We start from the raw sequence: 22197 nt of genomic DNA on the forward strand, positions 1-22197 counted from the left end.
AGTATTATATTCTGTACATTCTTGCTGCTTTAAAAGTATTATATTCTGTACATTCACTGAAAGCAGTGATGAGAAATAGGGAGGTGAGTATGGAAGTTAAGAAGTCACTGCATAATAGTATTGTGATCCCTACCCTGACGTATGGAAGCGAGGCGTGGACCTTGCAAGAGGGGAACAAGTCAAGAGTGAGAGCAGTGGAAATGAGTTACTTGAGAGGAGCATGTGGAGTGACATGGAGGGACAGGTTGATGAATGAAGAAGTGAATGAACGTTGTGGGGTGGATGTGGATGTGGTTGAGAAGATTAGGAGAAATACACTGAGGTGGTTTGGACATGTGAAGAGAATGGAGAATGAAAGACTGACTAAGAGGGTGTATGTAGGTGAGGTGGAGGGAGGGAGAGGGAGGGGTAGACTGAGGATGAGGTGGAGGGATGGAGTTGAGAGGTACATGAGGGAGGGGGGGGATGAGTTGGGGGGAGGGTAGTCAAATGGTGGGTGACAGAGCGACTTGGAGGCGTTTCGTCTGCAGCCACCCTTTGCGGGATTAGGGCATCGGGCTATAGATAGATAGATAGATAGACATTCTTGCTGCTTCAAAAGTATTATATTCTGTCTAAGACAGCATCTGGTAAGAAAGGGATTAATATGGGCTGTACCTTAACTCCTTCAGTTTGAAAACATATGCCCTTGGTTGCATAAAAGTATCAGGAGTTTACAAACAAATGACATCCTCATGCTGAAAGGGTTAAACTGATACAGTTTTCCTGGGATGATGATGAAGCCAATGTTATGTTTACAGTTATCATCAGACCTGCTGGTAAATGGATCGCAAATCAATGGATACAGGCACAGGGATCTGGCCCTTTCCTCGAAGGAGTCGTCAGCATCAGAAAGAGAGGTAACACTCTTAACCAGCACATCACTCAACTTTCTATAATATAAAGACAAGGAGGATTCATTTTTTGTAGGGGCTAAAATAATGGAGGACAATCACAGTGAGATGCAGCACACCTCCATCATACATAATGTGGATTTGCTTCTGCTTCCCTCTGATAGTTTTATTTATTTCACAGACCCTGGTGGAGAGGTAGCTGTCCTGTCATAATATGGTGTGACACTATCCTTGTCAACCTGTGGACTATCTCATTCTTGGCAAATAATGTTGTAAATTCATTAAGCAATTCAGATAGCTCATGCTTCCTTTGGCTAGCATGGAAAATCTATCAACAAATATAAGGATGCAACTGAGGATGATCAATGCACTCTGGGCATCTGTCCTACAGAGGTGGTATGAGGTGTAGCAGCTGGAGAGCATAACCCGTGTCAATGACGAGGCAAGTAGGACACCCAGTAATGATGGCACTGATTATTACATTCCAAGGTGAAGCTGTCACCCAGGAAGTACATTAGGTGTGTGGTGCCACTGTTGAGAGAAAGAAGGTTGCAGAGGGTACAGTGGGAATACTATATCACTGTGAAGGGGGTGTCACTTGGTTCAGGCCAAGATCATACACTGAAAACAAATAAAATACCATACACCAAAACTGACTAGAAACACATGGTGACAATATAATTTGGGTCAATCGGACTGAGCCGTTGCAGGTTATATCCATGGGGGAGACTGGGGTTTATTGCTCACATAATGCTACTCAGGGATGAGCGAGGCTGGTCACTCTCATCTTAAATGTCAGGACCAACTTGCCTAGCCCCGGGCTCCTACGTTCCTCATGGGGCAACACTGGATTAGATGATGAACGAATGAATATCTCCATGAAAACACAATAGGTTCATAATATCCTTAGAAAATTTATTTCACTGGTAACATACTAGGCAACTTTCGGTCATGGAAAATCATAAGGTTCACTGCAGATCCCACATCTCAAGACACAGATATGCCACTAAGCATAATACAAATTTAAATCTCAAAATGGTGTAAGACTTTAAATCCATATTTCAATTATCTATTTCGAAGTAATTTCTCTAATAAATCATGAACACCTTTATTATCTAGTGATTATGCCAAACAAAATAGCTCTTAAGACTTTATACAGTACTCTATTACTAACCAGGCTAAATATTGCTCTCAAATGTAAAAATAATTTAGTCACTTTACAGACATTTGACCAAGAAGGTGGATGTGAAATTGTGCAGCAATGAGATCCAGTATGACAGGACCCACACCATGCTCTCTTCCACTACTCTGAACAACTCTGCATCCTTTAATAGCCATCTTCATCATCATCATCAGTCAGACTTCCTTCCCCACCTTAGGGTGAGGTGAGGTAGGGTCTAGAGAGCCAGAAAAAAATGACAGAATGAGACCTTCCCAAAGTCTGCCTAAATGAATGGGCCACACTCCCATTCACTCACCATATCAGCCATCAAAATCCTGGCTCCAACCAGTAGATACAAATTTATTACACTCATAACTTCACATTCACCTATTCAACACAGTCAGTTCAACGATTGCCAAGTTAAAAAGGAGAGCTAAACCCTGGTCGTACACTCCTCTGCACAAAATTCATCCAGCCAGCTCGATCCCTTCTCAGTTCCCTAGCCACATCAGTTTCCTCTCTTTCTCACACTCTCATTTACCATATCTATCTACCTTCTCATCTTACCATGCATCCTCTCATCTTCAAATTCGCTTAGATATACCTTTTTCATCACAGTTCACATCCATTCTCCCTACCATTTATGCACACTCTTCAACCCTGGTGTCTAGAGACTTCCTTTCTTCAGATCTTTCATAAACCATATAATTCCTTATCCTATCCACTCTCTGAATTCCACACACATTCATTAAAAACTCCATCTCCACTGCTCTAATGCTTGTCTTTTCATATCAAGCCTCACCACAGTATCACACCTGCATGTTAAAGTAGGCACTAAAACTCCTTCTTGCAAGCCTCGCACAGTACCAGATCCTTATTTCTAATCAAGGCTTTCATATCACTGGTCACTTTCCTTCCCTGTGCCATTCTACTTTCCACTTCTTATGTACACTTACCTCTCATAGGACAGTGTTTGGAAGCTCCCTGTACTGTTGTTTGCAGAGGATACTGTGTTGTTAAGGGAAGACAAAGGGGAGCTGCAAGACTTGGTTAATGAGTTTGGGAGTGTATGTACAAAAGAGAATATAAAGGTGAATTTAGGGAAGAGTAACGTTATGATCTTTGAGAGAAATGAAGTCACTAAATGTAAAGTGAGGTTGGATGAGGAGGAAACGGAAAATGTGAGTGCATTTAAGTACTTGGGTACTGTGATGAGTAAGGATGAAGGCTTAGAGGGTGAAGTGCTTGAAAGGGTACAACAGGGAAGAAAGGTTGCTGGTTCCTTGAAGGCAGTGATAAGAAACAGGGAAGTGTGCATGGAAGTGAAAAAGTTGCTGCATGACAGTATTGTGATAACAACTCCAGCATATGGAAGTGAACCTTGGACCTTGTTGGAGGGACACAAGTCAAAAGTGAGAGCAGTGGAAATGAGTCATTTGAGAAGCATATGTGGAGTCACATGGAGAGACAGACTGACAAATGAGGAAGTGAAGAAGCGTTCTAGTGTGGATGTGGATGTGATAGAAAGCTTCAGGAGAAATACATTGAGGTGGTTTGGCCATGTGGAGAGGATGAAGAGCGAGAGGCTGATGAGAAGAGTGTATGTGAGGTAGAAGGGGAGAGAGGGAGGGGGAGGCCAAGAATGAGATGAAGGGATGGAGTGGAGAGGTATATGAGAGAGAGCAGTGTGGGCCGGAAGCAAGGGCAGTGAAATCGCAGGGGACAGGATGATATGGAGGCAGTTTGTTTGTGGCCACCCCTTACTGGATTAAGGCGTCTGGCGAAGGAAGGAAAGAGGATCCTCCCATTTCAGCAACCATATTGCACTGAGGTATTTAAATACCTTAATCAAGTCAAATCTCCCTCCATGCCCTGGCACATCACACAATGATCACAATACTCTTATCAACATCTACCTTCAAAACATGAAGTTCAAAGGCTTTCACAAACTCTTAGCCAGTCTGCAAAGCCCCTGTTCTCTAACAGAAAGAAATCACAGCATCAACTGCATAAATCAGATCTGCAAAATGCCTTCCTTCACCTAACCTGTTTTATTCACAAAGAATGCATTTCTACAAAACCAACCATCCATTTAATCAAATTCTGCCTTACCCACTCACCATATCCTTGTCTTCAGTGTGGAAGGCCTTTTGAACATACATGGCCCCAAGTGCTGGTCCAAGGGCAGCATCTGTAGCTGCAACACACTCTCTCCACGCTGCTGGTGCCCCAACCACCCCTGATTCAACCCTGTCCAATACCCGTCGAGCTTCCCGGAACTCTCGTGACAGGAACCCCAGGTATCCTTGTATCGCATGCCATACAAGGTAGTTGTGAACTGTACTGCAGAGTGTGAGGAGGTAAAATGAGCAGAAAGAATATAGAAGAAAATAGTTAAAATTATCTGATTATTAAAGCACAGCAGAAACGAAGATATATACTGCACAAAGAACGATGGGAAGATCAACATTAGTAACACGGCATATGAAGAAAGAAAGAAAGAGGTTAGCCACATAACTTAATCCAATATCTAGTCAGTTCCTAAACAGTGTCAATTATCGAACAGCCATGAAAATCATATGGACATTGTGGGGGAGGCGGTGGCTCAATCGGTAGAGAGGTGGCCTGCGGTTCTACCGAACCCAAGTTCAAATCCCCGCTGGGGCAGGGAACAGTTTAAGGATTTGAATTTCATGTAAAGCAGACTTTACTGATCTACCAGAAGCCCCGCCGACATCTCATAAAAAATACCCCCGCTAATACCAATACAGCAGTCCTGTATGACAAAGCCCTAGCATGTATTCAATATGGACGGTGGGTGTTAGCGCTGAAGTGGTGACATGTAGAGGTGTATGATACGTAGGAGGACTGCTGGGCCTTGGAAGCAGGCTGTGATGCCTATGCCCAGAGTTGAACACAGTAAAAAAAATATAAAAAAAACTATATGCTGCTGTAAAAAATGCATGTATGTACTGCATATGTGTGTTCTCACCTAAATGTATCTTTACAGTAATGTACACTCACGTGTTTTGAACCATTTTTATCATAGACATCTTTAAATGTAAGAACAGTTTTACCACACACTATTTCAATCGGTAGTGCATTCCCCTGATCAATTGTTCTAATTGGGAAACTGAATTTCCTTACAACTTTATTACCTCTCTTTTTGTACAAATTTTTACAGTGTCATCTTGACGATCCCTTCCCAAAGGTTATATACCCATCTATGTCTATTTTCTCTTTTCCTGTGATGCACTTATATAGCATAACCACTTCTCCTCTTTTGCTTTTCTCTTCTAATGTTGTTAGGTTTTGTCTTTCTAGTCTTTCTTCACTGCCTCGATCTCTTAAGCTTGGTGCCCACCTTGTAGCAGCCCTTTGCACCTTTTCAATCTTATCTATGTGTTTTTTGAGAGGTGGATTCCAGACAACAGATGCATACTTCAGAGGTGGTCTAATGAATGATGTGATTATCTTTCTCAGCATGTCTTCATTTAAATAAGTGAATGCTACTCTCATATTAGCAAGCAATGTGTACATGTTCCATACTTTCTCATTGACGTGGTCAGCTGGAGATAGTCTGTTACTGATAATGACTCATAAGTCCTTCTCCTTTTCTGATGTGTGTCAGGTTTAGCTTCCTGACTCATAATCCCAGTCTGGTCTTTTATCATTTTTACTAAACTTCATTACATGACATTTGTGAATTCCATCTGAAATCTACTGCTCCATTCATGAAGCTTATATTTAACTCTTCTTGTAGCTCTCTACAAGATAATTCTCCTTTGAATTTTTTGCATCATCAGCAAACATATTTAGATAGCTCCCATTTCCAATGTTGCTGTCTATGTCTATCTATCTATCTACTGCCAGACGCCTTAATCCCTTACAGGGTGGCCACAAACAAATCGCCTCCATGTCATCCTGTCCCCCACCATTTCACTGCCCTGCTCCCAACTCACACCCCCATCTCTCATATATCTCTCCACTCCATACCTCCACCTCATCCTTGGCCTCCCCCTCCCTCTCCCCCCCTCCACCTCATTCACATACACTCTCCTCGTCAGTCTCTCACCCTCCATCCTCTCCACATGGCCAAACCACCTCAGTGTGTTCCTCCTAATGCTTCCTATCACATCCACATCCACACCACAATGCTCCTTTATATCCTCATTTGTCAGCCTGTCTCTCCATGTGACTCCACAGGCTCCTCTTAAATAACTTATTTCCACTGCTCTCACACTTGACTTCTGTCCTTCCAACAACGTCCAAGCTTCACGTCCATAAGTTAGAGTTGATATCACAATTCTATCACTTCCATGCTCACTTCCATGTTCCTAATCACTGCTGTCTATGTCATTTATATATACTAAAAACATGATAGATGCCAGCACTGAACCCTGTGGGACTCCACTAGTCACTTCCCTCCATGATGAGCAATTTCCCATTAGTACTGTTCTCATTTTCCTTTTTCTAAGAAAATCTTGCATCCAACAGTACAGGTTACCTTGGATTCTTCCTTGATGGTACAGTTTCCATAAAAGTCTCTGATGTGGTACTCTGTTAAATGCCTTTTTGAAAATCAAAGAGATGTTGTCTACCCATCCTTCTTTTTTCTGTGGTGTTTCTGCAACACTATCATAGTAGTTTCATAGATTAGTAACATACGGTATGATTTACCGTTTCTGAAACCAAATTGTCTTTCGGTTCTCATACTGTGTTTTTCCAGATGATTTACCAAAATACTCCTTATCAGCTTTCCTAATATCTTACCTACAATGCTGGTCAGTGATCCTGGTCAGCAGATAAGTGGATTTTGTCTATTTCTTTTCTTGAAGAGAGGAACAATGTTTGCCTTCTTCCAAATATCAGGTAGTTTACCTTGCCTTAAGAATTCCTTGAATATTAGATGTATTGGTCTGCTTAACTCTTCTGTACATTCATCTATTACCCAACTTGAAATCTCATCATGACCATTTGCTTTTCTATCTATCTATCTATCTATAGCTCGACGCCCTAATCCCACAAAGGGTGGCCGCAGAGAAAACGCCTCCAAGTCGCTCTGACACCCACCATTTGACTGCCCTCCCTCGAACTCACTCCCCCCTCCCTCATATACCTCTCAACTCCATCCCTCCGCCTCATCCGCGGTCTTCTCCTCCCTCTCCCTCCCTCCACCTCACCTACATACACCCTCTTAGTCAATCATTCATTCTCCATTCTCTCCACATGTCCAAACCACCTCAATGTATTTCTCATTTTCTCCACCACATCCACATCCACCCCACAACATTCTTTCACTTCTTCATTCGTCAACCTGTCCCTCCACGTCACTCCACATGCTCCTCACAAGTATCTCATTTCCACTGATCTCACTCTTGACTTGTTCCCCTCTAGCAAGGTCCATGCCTCGCTTCCATACATCAGGGTAGGGATCACAATACTATCATGCAGTGACTTCTTAACTTCCATACTCACCTACCTATTTCTCATAACTGTTTTCAGTGAACCAACAACCTTCCTTCCCTGCTGTACCCTTTCAAGCACTTCATCCCCAAAACTTCCATCCTTACTCATCACTACTACCCACGTACTTGAATGCACTCACATTCTCCATATCCTCACCATCCAACCTCACTGTGCATTCTGTGACTTCATTCCTCTCAAACTCCATAGCTTTACTCTTGTTTACATTAACTTTCAGATTCCACTTCCTACACACTGTCCCAGATTCATTCACCAAACCTTGCAACTCCCATTCATCTTCACTCAACAATACTGTATCATCAGCAAACAGCAACACTGGCATCTTCCACATCTCACCCTCAATCATAAGAGCCAATCCTACATCTACTGCCCTACCTTGCACCTCCTTTACAACCTCAGCCATGTATATATTAAACAGCCATGGAGATATCACACATCCCTGTTTCAGTCCCACATTTAGATAAAAGAACTCACTCAGCTCACCATCCACACACACCATAGCCCTAGCTCCTTCGTACATACTCTTCACAGCACTCAACAATTTCCCCTCCACTCCATATATTCTTAATACCTTCCACATACCTTGCCTATCTACTGTACTCTGTCTAATGCTTTCTCCAAGTCCATGATGGCAGCATACACTTTCTTCCTCTTCTCTAGATCCTTCTCCTTTACCTTATACATTATACTCATCTCTTCCTGGATTTCTTGTTCCAGTATATGTATATTTATTAATATGTGTTGGCAAACTTGTTCATTTTCATCTCTCTCAAAGCTACTTTCTTCTGCAAAAATAGATTGGAAGTTTTTTAGTACTTCACAAATATCTTCATTCTTATAAATTTTCCCTTCAACCATGATGGTCTATATTTTTTCTTTGACTCTAGTTTTACTTCGTTTGTGGTTTAAAACAGCATCAGTTGATCAGTACTTTTATTTATATGTCTTCCTCAAACTGCCTCTGAGCTTCTCTTCTCATCCTCATATCATCATTTCTCTCATTGATATGTCATCTGTCTCTAATCCACAGCAAATCTCTTTTCCGTATTGCTTTTTTACATTTGGTACCGGTATTAAACCATTTCTTTATCCTTTTTCTGTTTCTTTGTGCTGTGGGATATACTTTTTGATTCCTGTTATGTAAAATTCACAGAATTTTCTATATATAACATTTATATTGTCCCCACTTAACTCCTTTTCCCAACCTATTTCTATAAAGTACTTTATAGTACTTTAGAGTTGCTTTTTTTGTAGTTTAGTCTCTTTTGCAATATTTATTATCGCTAACAATATCATTTGTGTGTGTGTGTGTGTGTGTGTGTGTGTGTGTGTGTTGGTGTGTGTGTGTGTGCGTGTGTATTTAGCTAATTGTCATATACAGGAAATGAGCTACGCTTGTGGAGTTCCGTCTCTGTTTCTCAATAAATCAAATTTAGCTTTAAACTCGTTTAAGTTTTTAGACTGGACGATCTCTTTGTCCAGGTTATTCCACAGGTCTATATATCTATAAGGAAAACTAAATTTCTTGATGTCCTTCAAGCAGCTTAGCTTCCTCAGTTTCATCCCGTGTCCTCTTGTCACTCTCTTATTCCATAAAAACAGATCTTCTTTGTCAATTTTATCTACTCCCATCATGGTCCTGAACATTGCAATCATGTCGCCTCTCCTTCTCCTTTCTTCTAAGGAGGGCAAATCCAGCTTTTCCAGCCTCTCTCTGTACGACAGATCTACCAGACTGGGGACCATCTTGGTTGCTGTTCTTTGTATTCTCTCAATCTTGTTTATATCTTTCTTTTTGTGTGGGGACCACACTACTGCTGCATATTCCAACCTGGGGTGAATCATGGCCACTATCAATTTTTTCATCATCTCCTCATCCATATAATGAAAAGCTACTCTTATCTTAGTCAGGAGCTTATACGTCTCTCTAACTGTCTTGTTAATGTGTTTTTCAGGTGACAAACTGTCCTGGACCACCACACCCAAATCTTTCTCTTCTCTCACTTTTGTGATTGGTTCATTACCCATCAAATAATTCAATGATGGCCTCTTGGTACTTTTACCCATATCCAATATTTTACATTTCTTTGCACTGAAATTCATTTCCCACTTCTGGCTCCATTTGTATATCCTATCCAGATCCTCCTGCAGCATTTTGCAATCCTCCTCAACCTCTACCTTCCTCATGATCTTTGCATCATCAGCAAACAGACTTGCATAACTGTTCACTCCAGCTACCATATCATTTACGTAAGTCAGGAACATTACTGGCGCCAACACCGAGCCCTGTGGGACTCCACTTGTTACTTCCCTCCATCCAGACATCTTATCCTTTATTACTGTCCTCATTTGTCTGTCTCTCAAAAAGTCTCTCATCCATTCTAGGAGGTTCCCCTTCAGTCCTCCTATATGCTTCAGTTTCCACATTAATCTCTTATGGGGTACCTTGTGAAAGGCTTTCTCCAAATCTAAATACACACAATCCACCCAACCTTCTCTTTCCTGAAGCACGTCAATCGCTCTTGAGTAAAAACTCAACAAGTTGGAAACACATGACCTTCCACTTCTAAATCCAAACTGACTATCAGCCAAAATATTCATCTCTTCCAAATATTTTATCCATCTATCTTTCAGAATTCTTTTACACAATTTTGTGATCATGCTGGTTAGGGACACTGGTCTATAATTCAGGGGTTCTTCCTTGTTTCCTCCCTTATAAATTGGTACCACATTTGCCATCTTCCATTCTTAAGGCACTTTCCCCTCTTCCAGAGAACACCCAATTAAACTGTGAATCTTATCTGCCAGTTGTTCTCTGCATTCCTTCAGTACCCAATTAGAGATTCCATCTGGTCCTGGGCCTTTCCTTACATCTTGAGTTTCTAGCAGTTTATACACTTCCTGTACTTCCACTTTTATATCTTTTATCATTACATTTCTAGTCACTGCCTCCGCTTCCACAAACTCCTTTTCATTAGTGAAAACTGACTGGAAACGTTTGTTCATTATTTCTGCTTGCATTGCCGCATTCTTATAGACCTCTCCTTCTACTTTCAGTTTGGTGATTCCTTCCTTTTGTTTCAGTTTGCCATTAACAAATCTATAAAACAGTTTGGGTTGATCCTTACATTTGTCTATTATACCTTTTTCAAAATTTCTTTCTTCTTCTCTGCGTATTCTTGTGTACTCATTTCTAGTTCTTTTATATTCTTCCTTTGTTCTGCTGTTACCTCTCTTTCTCCAATTGTTCCATGCCCTGTCTCTTTCTCTTTTGGCTATCATACACCTTTTATTAAACCACTCTTTCTTCCTGTTTTCTTTCCCCTTTACTCTTGGCACAAATTTTTCCACTCCCGAATTACACAGGTCTAGAAAAATATCCCACTTCCTCTGTATCTCTGTTGTTTCTCTGAATTTTCTCCAATCTGCATTTTCAAAAAAATTTCTCAATCCTGTAAAGTTTGCTTTCCCAAAGTTGTACCTTCCCTGTCTATAAAGCTCGTCTCTTGGCTCCACGTTCCCTGTTATCATCTGGAACTCAATGACCACATGATCACTTTTTCCAATAGGACACAGATATTTCAAGGATTCTATTACATTGGGTTCTTTGGTAAACAGTAAGTCTAGTCTTGCTGGTGTGTCCTCTTCTCGAAACCTTGTCTCTTCTTTGACCCATTGCGTCATCACATTATTCATTGCTATATTTAATAATATAGTGCCCCACGAATCCTCGCCGCTTCCTGAGTCCCATTCCTCCCAGTTCACCTCTTTACAATTGAAATCACCCATTAAAATTATATTGTTGCTTTTCTCAATCAGTTTCTGTAAATAACATGCCATGTCTGACAGCATTTCTTGGTATTCATCAGCACTCCATGCTCTTGTTTTAGGGGAAACATACACTACTGCCAAATCTCGCTTGTTATTCTCTCCAGTTTCTAATTTCATATTTATCACTTCAGCCCTGCCTTCTCCCATTTCCACGGTATCTACATTTATGTTGTTCTTCACTGCTATCATCACTCCTCCTTCTGTTTCTTCTTTTCTGTCTCTTCTCCACAGTTTGTATTTACCATCTCCCATATGAACATCAATATCTTCTCTTAACTTGGTCTCCACAAAACATATAACATCAGGTTCATGTATCCTCAAAAGATCGTTGATTTCTAACCGTGCCGATATTAAACCATCAACATTAGTATATGCCACCTTCCAATGATTTTTGATGTTTTCTATACCCCTTTTTCTACTTCTCTCCACTGGTACCACTTCCTTAACTTCTGATCCATGACTCTCCAATAAAACACTGTCTTCTCTTTCTCCGTTCTCTGTTCGTTTTTTACCTTTGCTTCCTTTACTAGGTCCTTTATTTTAGCTCTTTCTTCCTCATTTGCATCTCTCCTTATCCAAACATTTTTAAACCCTTCCTTGTCCAATAGTTTCCATGTTCTACTGATAATTTCGTTAACTGTTGCTTGGGTCTTAAATTTTACCTTCAATGGCCTTTCCCAACCTAAACACCTCTTCAATCTCTTCTTGAGCTTCGTTGTTTTCCTCCATGACTATTGATATTATTTCTTTAACCTTACTCAGTTCTTCTTTTTCTCCATCTGATCTTATTGTTATATGTTTTTCTTTAACTCCTGAAATTATTATACATTTTTTCTTATCTGCGACATCTCTAACTAAAGATTCTCTACTTCTCAACACCCTAACCACTTCCCTCTCCACTTTTTCCTTGCTTTGTTGGTCTATAATCTCTCTCAAATTTACATTTCCCTCTTCCTGAATTTTCTTCCACCCCTTATGTTGCTCCTTGATTTCTTTAATGTGCTCTTCCTGTATTCTTGATTTGGATTCATACTCATCTAGTTTGCTTTTCATCATGTCCCTTTCCTCTTCCAACCTCTTATTCTCTCTCTTAAGCTGTTTTATTTCATTCAAGGCTGATTCATTGTTCACTTTTAATTCAGTAACTTCCCTTTCTTGTTCGTCACTACGTGTACAGATTTTTTCCAGTGTACTCCTTAAACTTTTGATCTCGTTTTCCTGTTCTAGGGTCCGTTCCTGTAACTCTTTAATTACTGCCCATATTTTTTTTATCTCCTGGTCATTCCTCTCCGCTGTTTTCTCTACACCTGCTATTCTTGTCTGGTTCAACTTAATACTTCCTTTTCCCACATCCTCTTCACAAAAACCCTAAAATTCTTTCTCACTGATCGTAAACAATGCACCGTCTGTTTCCTCCATGATTCAACCATATGGAGACAGTTTTCACTTTATCTTGTCTCTTTTATGACCGAGACCGCGGTTTTTTATTTATTACTGACCGACGGGACCACCACTCATGCACTCATTGACACAGTCACAATTAGGCTCAGCTTCCTTTCGTCGGTGATTCAGCGATTATTTCCCCACGATCCTGGAAGAGGTCCGTCTCTGTCGGTGAACAGTGTGTGTGTATTTACCTATTTGTATTTACCTATTTGTAGTATACAGGAATTGAGCAATGCTCGTGTTGTCCTGTCTCCATATCCACATTTATCAAGTCTGCCTTTACACACATGAATGTTTTTCTCATGCACCACCTCTTTGTCTGAGTCGTTCTAAATATTTAAGAATATACCAAATTGAGATATACACGGAATGTACTATGCTCGTGGGTTTCCGTCGCTGTTTCTCAATAAGTCGAATTTAACTTTAAACTCGTTTAAGTTTTTAGACTGGACGATCTCTTTGTCCAGGCTATTCCATAAGTCTATACTTCTGTAAGGAAAGCTATATATCTTGATATCCTTCAAGCAGCTTGACTTTTTCAATTTCATTCCATGTCCTCTTGTTGCTCTCTTATCCCATACAAACAGATCTTCTTTGTCAATTTTATCTACTCCCACCATGGTCCTGAACACCGCAATCATGTCCCCCCTCTTTCTCCTTTCCTCTAACGAAGGCAAATCCAGTTTTTCCAGCCTCTCTCTGTATGACAGGTCTGTCAGACTGGAGACCATCTTGGTTGCTGTTCTTTGTATTCTCTCAATCTTGTTTATATCTTTCTTTTTGTGTGGGCACCACACTACCGCTGCATATTCTAACCTGGGGCGGATCATGGCCACTATCAATTTTTTCATCATTTCCTCATCCATATAATGAAATGCTACTCTTATGTTAGTCAAGAGCTTATAAGTCTCTCCAACTATCTTGTTAATGTGCTTTTCTGGTGACCAACTATCTTGGACCAGCACTCCCAAATCTTTCTCTTCTCTCCTTTTTGTGATTAATTCATTACCCAAAAAATAATTCAGTGATGGTCTCCTGGTACTTTTACCCATTTCCAATATTTTACATTTCTTTACATTAAATTTCATTTCCACGTCCGGCTCCAATTGTGTATCCTATCCAAATCCTCCTGCAGTATTTTACAATCCTCCTCAACCTCTATCTTCCTCAAGATCTTTACATCATCAGCAAACAGACTCGCATAACTGTTCACTCCATCTACCATATCATTTACGTAAATCAGGAACATTACTGGCGCCAACACTGAGCCTTGAGGGACTCCACTTGTTACTTCCCTCCATCCAGACATCTTTTCCTTTATTACTGTCCTCATTTGTCTGTCTCTCAAAAAGTCTCTCATCCATTCCAGAAGTTTCCCCTTTAGTCCTCCTATATATTCTACTTTCCACATTAGTCTCTTATGAGGTACCTTGTCAAAGGCCTTCTCTAAGTTTAAGTACACACAATCCACCCAACCATCTCTCTCCTGTACCACATCAATCGCTCTTGAGTAAAAGCTCAACAAGTTTGAAACACATGACCTTCCACTTCTGAATCCAAACTGACATTCAGCCAAAATATTCATCTCTTCCAGATATTTTATCCATCTGTCTTTCAGGATTCTCTCACACAATTTTGCGACCATGCTGGTTAGAGACACTGGTCTATAATTCAGGGGTTCTTCCCTGTTTCCTCCCTTGTAAATTAGTACCACATTTGCCCTCTTCCATTCTTTTGGCACTTTCCCCTCTTCCAGTGAGCATACAATTAAGCTGTGAATTTTATCCGCCAGTTGTTCTCTGCATTCCTTCAGTACCCAATTAGAAATTCCATCAGGTCCTGGGGCTTTCCTTACATCTTGAGTTTCCAGTAATTTATACACTTCCTGCACCTCCACTTTTATATCTTTCATCACCGGAACATTTCTAATCACTCCCTCCCCTTCCACAAGCTCCTTTTCTTTAGTGAAAACTGACTGGAAACGTTTGTTCATTATTTCTGCTTGCATTGCCGCATCCTTAAAGACCTCTCCATCTACTTTCAGCTTGGTGATTCCTTCCTTTTGTTTCAGTTTGCCATTAACAAATCTATAAAACAGTTTGGGTTCATCCTTGCATTTGTCAATTATACCTTTTTCAAAATTCCTTTCTTCTTCCCTATGTATTCTTGTGTATTTGTTTCTTGTTCTTTTATATTCTTCCTTTGTTCTGTCGTTACCTCTCTTTCTCCAATTGTTCCACGCCTTATCTCTCTTTTTTTTGGCTATCATACACCTTCTATTAAACCACTCCTTTTTCCTGTTTTCTTTCCCTCTTACTCTTGGTACAAATTTTTCCACTCCCAAATTATAGAGGTCTAGAAAGATATCCCACTTCCTCTGTATCTCTCTTGTTTCTCTGAATTTTCTCCAATCCGCATTTTCAAAAAAGTTTCTCAATCCTGTAAAATTTGCTTTCCCAAAGTTGTATCTTCCCTGTCTATGAAGCTCGTCTCTTGGCTCAACGTTTCCTATTAACATCTGGAACTCAATGACCACGTGATCACTTTTTCCCAAAGGACAGAGATATTCCAATGATTCTATTACATCGGGTTCTTTGGTGAACAGTAAATCTAACCTTGCTGGTGTGTCCTCACCTCGAAACCGTGTCTCCTCTTTGACCCACTGCGTCATCACATTATTCATTATTATATTTAATAACATAGTACCCCACGAATCCTCGCCGCCTCCCGAGTACCATTCCTCCCAGTTCACCTCTTTACAATTAAAGTCACCCACCAAAATTATATTATTGCTTTTCTCAATTATTTTTTGCAAGTAGCTAGCCATATCTGACAACATCTCATGGTATTCGTCATCCTTCCATGCTCTCGTCTTTGGGGGAACATACACTACCGCCATATCTCTCTTAACATTCTCTCCAGTTTCTAATTTCATATATATCACTTCAGCCCTGCCTTCTCCCATTTCCACAGTATCTACATTTAGGTTGTTCTTCACTGCTATCATCACTCCTCCTCCCTTTTTTTCTTTTCTGTCTTTTCTTCACAGTTTGTATTTACCATCTCCCAAATGAACATCAATATCTTCTCTTAATTTGGTCTCTACAAAGCACATGACATCAGGTTCATGTTCTCTCAAGAAATCATTAATTTCGATCCTTGTCGATATGAAACCATCAACATTAGTATATATCACCTTCAAATTATTTTTGACATTATTAATACCCTCTTCTCTCCTACTCTCTGTCCGTACCACTTCCTCAACTTCTGATCTTTCACAACCATCCCCCCTAGTTTCTTCACTTCTATTTCCTTAAATACCATTTCCTTACTTTCATATCCAATACTCTCCAAAAAAAAGTATTACGTTCTTCCTCTGTCCTCTTATCATTTTTTTCCTTTACTTCTTCCTTTAATGATTTTAAAACTTCTCTTTCTTCTTCATCCAGATCTTTTCTTATTATAATATTTTCCATCCCCGCCTCTTTGCTTAATTTCCAGGTCACTTTAAGTATCTCATTTATTACACTTTCTGATGTAAACTTGACTCTCATTAGTCTTGTTTCCCCTTTCTTATAAGGCCCTATCCTCCTTACTTCCTCAATTTCTTTTACCCACTTGTTTCCTTCGGGGTCAATCTTGCCTAATATTCCTCTCACCATGTTCGTGTCTCTATCGAGTCTTGCCAACCTAACCTTTTCTTCCTCTTCCCTGTTTCCAAATACTACCACACATCTGTTCCTTTCTACAGTTTCTCTCACTATTTTCTCTTTTTTCTTCAGTATTTTCACTACATTTTCTTCCATTTCTTTCTTGTTCATTTCCCTTTCTTCATGGATGATCTCTCTTAAGCTGACCACTTCTTTCTGTTCTTCTTCTACGTGTGCCCACTTTGCCTTGTGTTCTTCTAGTACATTACTCACCTTCTCTGTTTTATTAGTACTCTCTTCAAGTTTCCTCCTCAGTTCAACATTTTCCCTCTTCAAATTCTTAATCTCTTCATTGGCTGTTTCGTTGGACTGGATTAGACTCTGTATGGTGGTTTCCGTATTTCCTGACACATCCTTTATCACTAGATTCTCTACTTTTTTTTCGAGTTCACTAATCCTCATAATTAATGTTTTCACCAGGTCCATGACATTAGTATTAGCATCAAATCCTTGAAATTCCATTCCCTAATTGTTTACATTTTCGGCCATCTTTAACGTACCGGTAAAGTACCTAAACAGCTGTTACCGAATAAGCCACAAACATTCATGTATACTATTGCCAACAAATCTTTACATTTTTGGTAGTCTACCAACTTTCATTATTTTAAATTTAAAGAAAGACCCTAGGAGACAGGATAGACAAAATTCCTGGAACTACTCAAGGTTAGGAGCAATGCCTGGGACGACCTCTCTCTCCGGCGGTTCGTGTGTGTGTGTGTGTGTGTATTTACCTATTTGTATTTACCTATTTGTAGTATACAGGAATTGAGCAATGCTCATGTTGTCCTGTCTCCATATCCACATTTATCAAGTCTACCTTTACACACATGAATGTTTTTCTCACGCACCACCTCTTTGTCTAAGTCGTTCCAAATATTTAAGTATTTACCTAATATACCTAATTGTGATATACACGGAATGTACTATGCTCGTGGGTTTCCGTCGCTGTTTCTCAATAAGTCGAATTTAACTTTAAACTCATTTAAGTTTTTAGACAGGACAATCTCTTTGTCCAGGCTATTCCATAAGTCTATACTTCTGTAAGGAAAGCTACATTTCTTGATATCCTTCAAGCAGCTTGACTTTTTCAATTTCATTCCATGTCCTCTTGTTGCTCTCTTATCCCATACAAACAGATCTTCTTTGTCAATTTTATCTACTCCCACCATGGTCCTGAACACTGCAATCATGTCTCCCCTCTTTCTCCTTTCCTCTAACGAAGGCAAATCCAGTTTTTCTAGCCTCTCTCTCTGTATGACAGGTCTGTCAGACTGGGGACCATCTTGGTTGCTGTTCTTTGTATTCTCTCAATCTTGTTTATATCTTTCTTTTTGTGTGGGCACCACACTACCGCTGCATATTCTAACCTGGGGCGAATCATGGCCACTATCAATTTTTTCATCATTTCCTCATCCATATAATGAAATGCTACTCTTATGTTAGTCAAGAGTTTATAAGTCTCGCCAACTATCTTGTTAATGTGCTTTTCTGGTGACAAACTATCTTGGACCAGCACCCCCAAATCTTTCTCTTCTCTCCTTTTTGTGATTAATTCATTACCCAAAAAATAATTCAGTGATGGTCTCTTGGTACTTTTACCCATTTCCAATATTTTACATTTCTTTACATTAAATTTCATTTCCACGTCCGGCTCCAATTGTGTATCCTATCCAAATCCTCCTGCAGTATTTTACAATCCTCCTCAACCTCTATCTTCCTCAAGATCTTTACATCATCAGCAAACAGACTTGCATAACTGTTCACTCCATCTACCATATCATTTACATAAATCAGGAACATTACTGGCGCCAACACTGAGCCCTGAGGGACTCCACTTGTTACTTCCCTCCATCCAGACATCTTTTCCTTTATTACTGTCCTCATTTGTCTGTCTCTCAAAAAGTCTCTCATCCATTCCAGAAGTGTGTGTGTGTGTGTGTGTGTGTGTGTGTGTGTGTGTGTGTGTGTGTAAAACAAGTGGATGAGAAACAGGGGCGTGGAAGAAGTTGAGAGACGGAAAAGAGAGTTATATGTAGAGAGGAAGAGACACATGAAAAGATTAGTAAGAGAGAGCAAGAATAGAGTGGATGAGGAAATTGGAAGGAATTTGAGTGTCAAGTGGAGGGAATGTAAGAAAATGTTCTGGAAAGAGGTAAAGAGAGTTAGACAGGGTGGCAATGAAGTTAGCAGGGGAGTGAAAAATAAAAATGGTAAATTACTAGTGGAGAAGGGAGAAAAAGTGAGCAGATGAAGAGAACACTTTAAGGAATTGTTGAACATTGAAAATGAAAGCAATGTGAGTATAAGTTGCTGGGGAATGGCTGGGAGAAGGAGGGATGTGAGAAGAGAGGAAGAAATCAGTAGGATGGAAGCAGTGGAAGCAATGAAGAATGTATAAATGGAGAAAGCCCCAGAAATGGATGAAGTGTGTGGTGAAATGCCGAAACATTGGGGAGAGATAGCAGTAGAATGGATGTGGAAGATGTGCAGACTGGCCTGGGAGGAAGGTAGAGTCCCGGAGGATTGAAAGTCAGGCATAATTTTTCCCTTCTACAATGGAAAAAGGGAAAAAGACATGGGTGGTAATCATACGGTCATTTGTCTTCTTAGCATAATAGGAAAAGTATATGGTAGGATACTTACTGACTGAGTTAGGGAAATATCAGAGGAATTAGTTAGAGAAGAAGTGGGAGGTTAGGAAGGGAAGAGGTTGTGTAGATCAGATATTCATTCTTAGATCCTTAGTGGAAATGTTTCTAGAGAAGGGAAAGAAGTTGTATGCGGCCTTCGTGGATTGCATATGACAGGGTGGATAGACAAGGATTGTGGAAAGTATTAAGAATACCTGTATATGGAGTAGATGGGATGTTGCTGAATGCTGTGAAGAGTATGTAAGAGGGTGCTAAGGCTGCAGTGCATGTGTGAATTTCTCTACTTGAAGGTTATGAAACAGGGATGTGTCATGTCTCCATGGTTGTTCTATCTGTATATGAATGGAGTTATAAAAGAGATACAAGGTAGGGCAGTGGATGTTGGAGTGGCCCTAATGAGAGAGGGCAGTGTTTGGAAACTCCCTGTACTGTTTTTTGCAGATGATACTGTGTTCTTAAGTGAACATGAAAGGGAGCTGTAAGGCTTGGTGAATGAGTTTGGGAGAGTCTGTAAGAAACAGAATCTAAAGGTGAATGTTGGGAAGAGTAAAGTTATGGTCTTCGAGAGAAGCGAAGTCAGTGAATGTACAGTGAGGCTGGATGAGGAGGAAATGGAAAATGTGAGTGTGTTTAAGTATTTGGGTAGTGTGATAAGTAAGGATGGAAGTTTGGAGGGTGAAGTACTTGAAAGTGTACAACAAGGAAGAAAGGTTGCTGGTTCCTTGAAAGCAGAGATAAGAAACAGGGAAGTGAGCATGGAAGTGGAAAAGTTACTACATGACAATATTGTTATACCAACTCTAACTTATGGAAGTGAAGCTTGGACCTTGTTGGAGGGACAGAAGTCAAGAGTGAGAGCAGTGGAAAATAAGTTATTTGAGAGCTGCATGTGGAGTCACATGGAGAGACAGACTGACAAATGAGGATGTGCAGGAGTGTTGGGGTGTGGATGTGGATGTGATAAAGTGTTAGGAGAAACACACTGAGGTGGTTTGGCCATGTGGAGAGGATGGAGAGTGAGAGACTAACAAGGAGAGTATATGAGTGAGGTGGAGGGAGGGAGAAGGAGGGGGAGGCCAAGGATGAGATGGAGGTATGGAGTGGAGAGGTATATGAGAGAGGGGGTGTGTGAGCTGGAAGAAGGGGAGTGAAATGGCGAGGGACAGGGTGACATGGAGGAAATTTGTTTGTGGCCACCCCTTACAGGATTAAGGCGTTTGGCAATAGATAGACAGATGGTTTATGTGTCATTTTCCTACTTGTTACCCTACTACCATTTGTAAAAAAATTTACTTCTCTCTTTATCTGACCTTTTACCATTTTTTACTTTTGCTTCCTCCCTCTTTTCCTTTAGTAATCCCCATTCTTCTTGAGTTAAGCATCTTTTTATCTACACTTCTCTGAATTCCTTTGATTCCTTATATTTGCTAGCATTCTACAGTGTTCACACTCTGGAAGGTTACTTTCAGGGGCCTTAACTTGTTTTTCTCATATTTCCCTAGCCTTTTAAATTCCTCTGTGTCACTCTTACAGATGTTCTCTGATACAGTATTCATTATATAGTATTTACTATAACTATTTCTTATTTCTTCTTCATCTTGGTCAGTGATTACCATAGATTTATTTATCTCAGCTGATTCTTTAATTAGTCTTGGACTGTGTGTGTGTGTGTGTGTGTGTGTGTGTGTGTGTGTGTGTGTGTGTTCTTACCTAATTGTTCTTACCTAATTGTATCTTTACAGGAATGAGTCAAGCTCGTACTGTCCCATGTCTTAAACCATATTTATCGTACATATCCTTAAATTTGTGAATTGTTTTGGCACACACTATTTCATTCGGTAGTGCATTCCACTGATCAATTGCTCTGTTTGGAAAACTGAATTTCCTTATGTCTTTATCACCTCTCTTCTTATGCAGTTTTTTGCAGTGTCCGCTTGCTGATGCTTCTCCATATGTTAAGTAATCATTTATGTCTATTTTCTCCTTTCCTGATATGCACTTATATAGCATTATCATGTCACCTCTTTTCCTTCTCTCCTGTAGTGTTGGTAGATTCAGTTTATTTAGTCTTTCTTCGTAACTTAGGTCCCTTAAGCTTGGTATCCATCTTGTAGCAGCCCTTTGAACTTTTTCAATCTTGTCTATATGCTTTTTGAGATGAGGACTCCAGACTACTGATGCATATTCCAGGGTTGGTCTAATGAATGATGTTATTATCCTTCTTAGCATGTCTTCATTTATGTATGTGAATGCTATTCTCATATTTGCAAGCAGTGTATACATGTTCCGTACCTTCTCGCTGATATGATCAGCCGGAGATAGTCTGTTATTGATAATCACACCTAGGTCTCTCTCTCTTTCTGATGTGTATAGGGTTTTATTTCCTAATTTATAATCCCAATCAGGTCTTTTTCCACTTTTACCAAACTTGATTACATGACACTTGTCCACATTGAATTCCATTTGCCATGTATTACTACATTCATGATGTTTATTTAATTCTTCTTGTAGCTCTTTACAAGAGTCTGTGTTAGTAATTCTCCTCTGTATTTTTGCATCATCTGCAAACATATTCAGATAGCTCTCATTTCCAGTGTTACTGTTTATATCATTTATATACACTAAAAACATGATTGGTGCCAGCACTGAACCCTGTGGTACTCCACTAGTCACTTCTTTCCATGATGAGTAGTTTCCTCTTAGTACTGTCCTCATTTCTCTTTTTATGAGAAAGTCTTGCATCCAACAAAAAAGTTTGCCTCGAATTCCTCCTTGATGGTACAGTTTCCATAAAAGTCTTTGGTGTGGTAGTGTCAAAAGCTTTCTTGAAATCTAAATAGATACTGTCCACCCATCCTTCCCTTTCCTGTATTGTGTTTGTTACTCTGCCATAGTAGCTCAACAGATTAGTAACACATGATTTTTCTTTTCTGAAACCAAACTGTCTTTCTGTTATCATACTGTGTTCTTCTAGATGATTTACCCAAGCTTTTCTTATAAGTTTTTCTAATACCTTG

At 40.0% G+C, this 22197-nt stretch overlaps 1 protein-coding gene across 1 annotated transcript in view; it reads right to left on the reverse strand.

Moving 5' to 3' along the window:
- Nucleotides 1–22197, reverse strand: part of Nep3 (M13 family metallopeptidase neprilysin 3) — a 659418-nt gene that overhangs the window by 97361 nt on the left and 539860 nt on the right. Inside the window, exon 11 of the mRNA XM_080279018.1 lies at nt 4176–4398. Within this exon, the coding sequence (XP_080135144.1) occupies nt 4176–4398 (223 nt within the window). The remainder of the gene's footprint in view (nt 1–4175; nt 4399–22197) is intronic.

Source organism: Coenobita brevimanus, chromosome 76 (assembly GCF_032717465.1).
Source record: "Coenobita brevimanus isolate Jiangsu-jjx chromosome 76, ASM3271746v2, whole genome shotgun sequence".
NCBI lineage: Eukaryota > Metazoa > Arthropoda > Malacostraca > Decapoda > Coenobitidae > Coenobita > Coenobita brevimanus.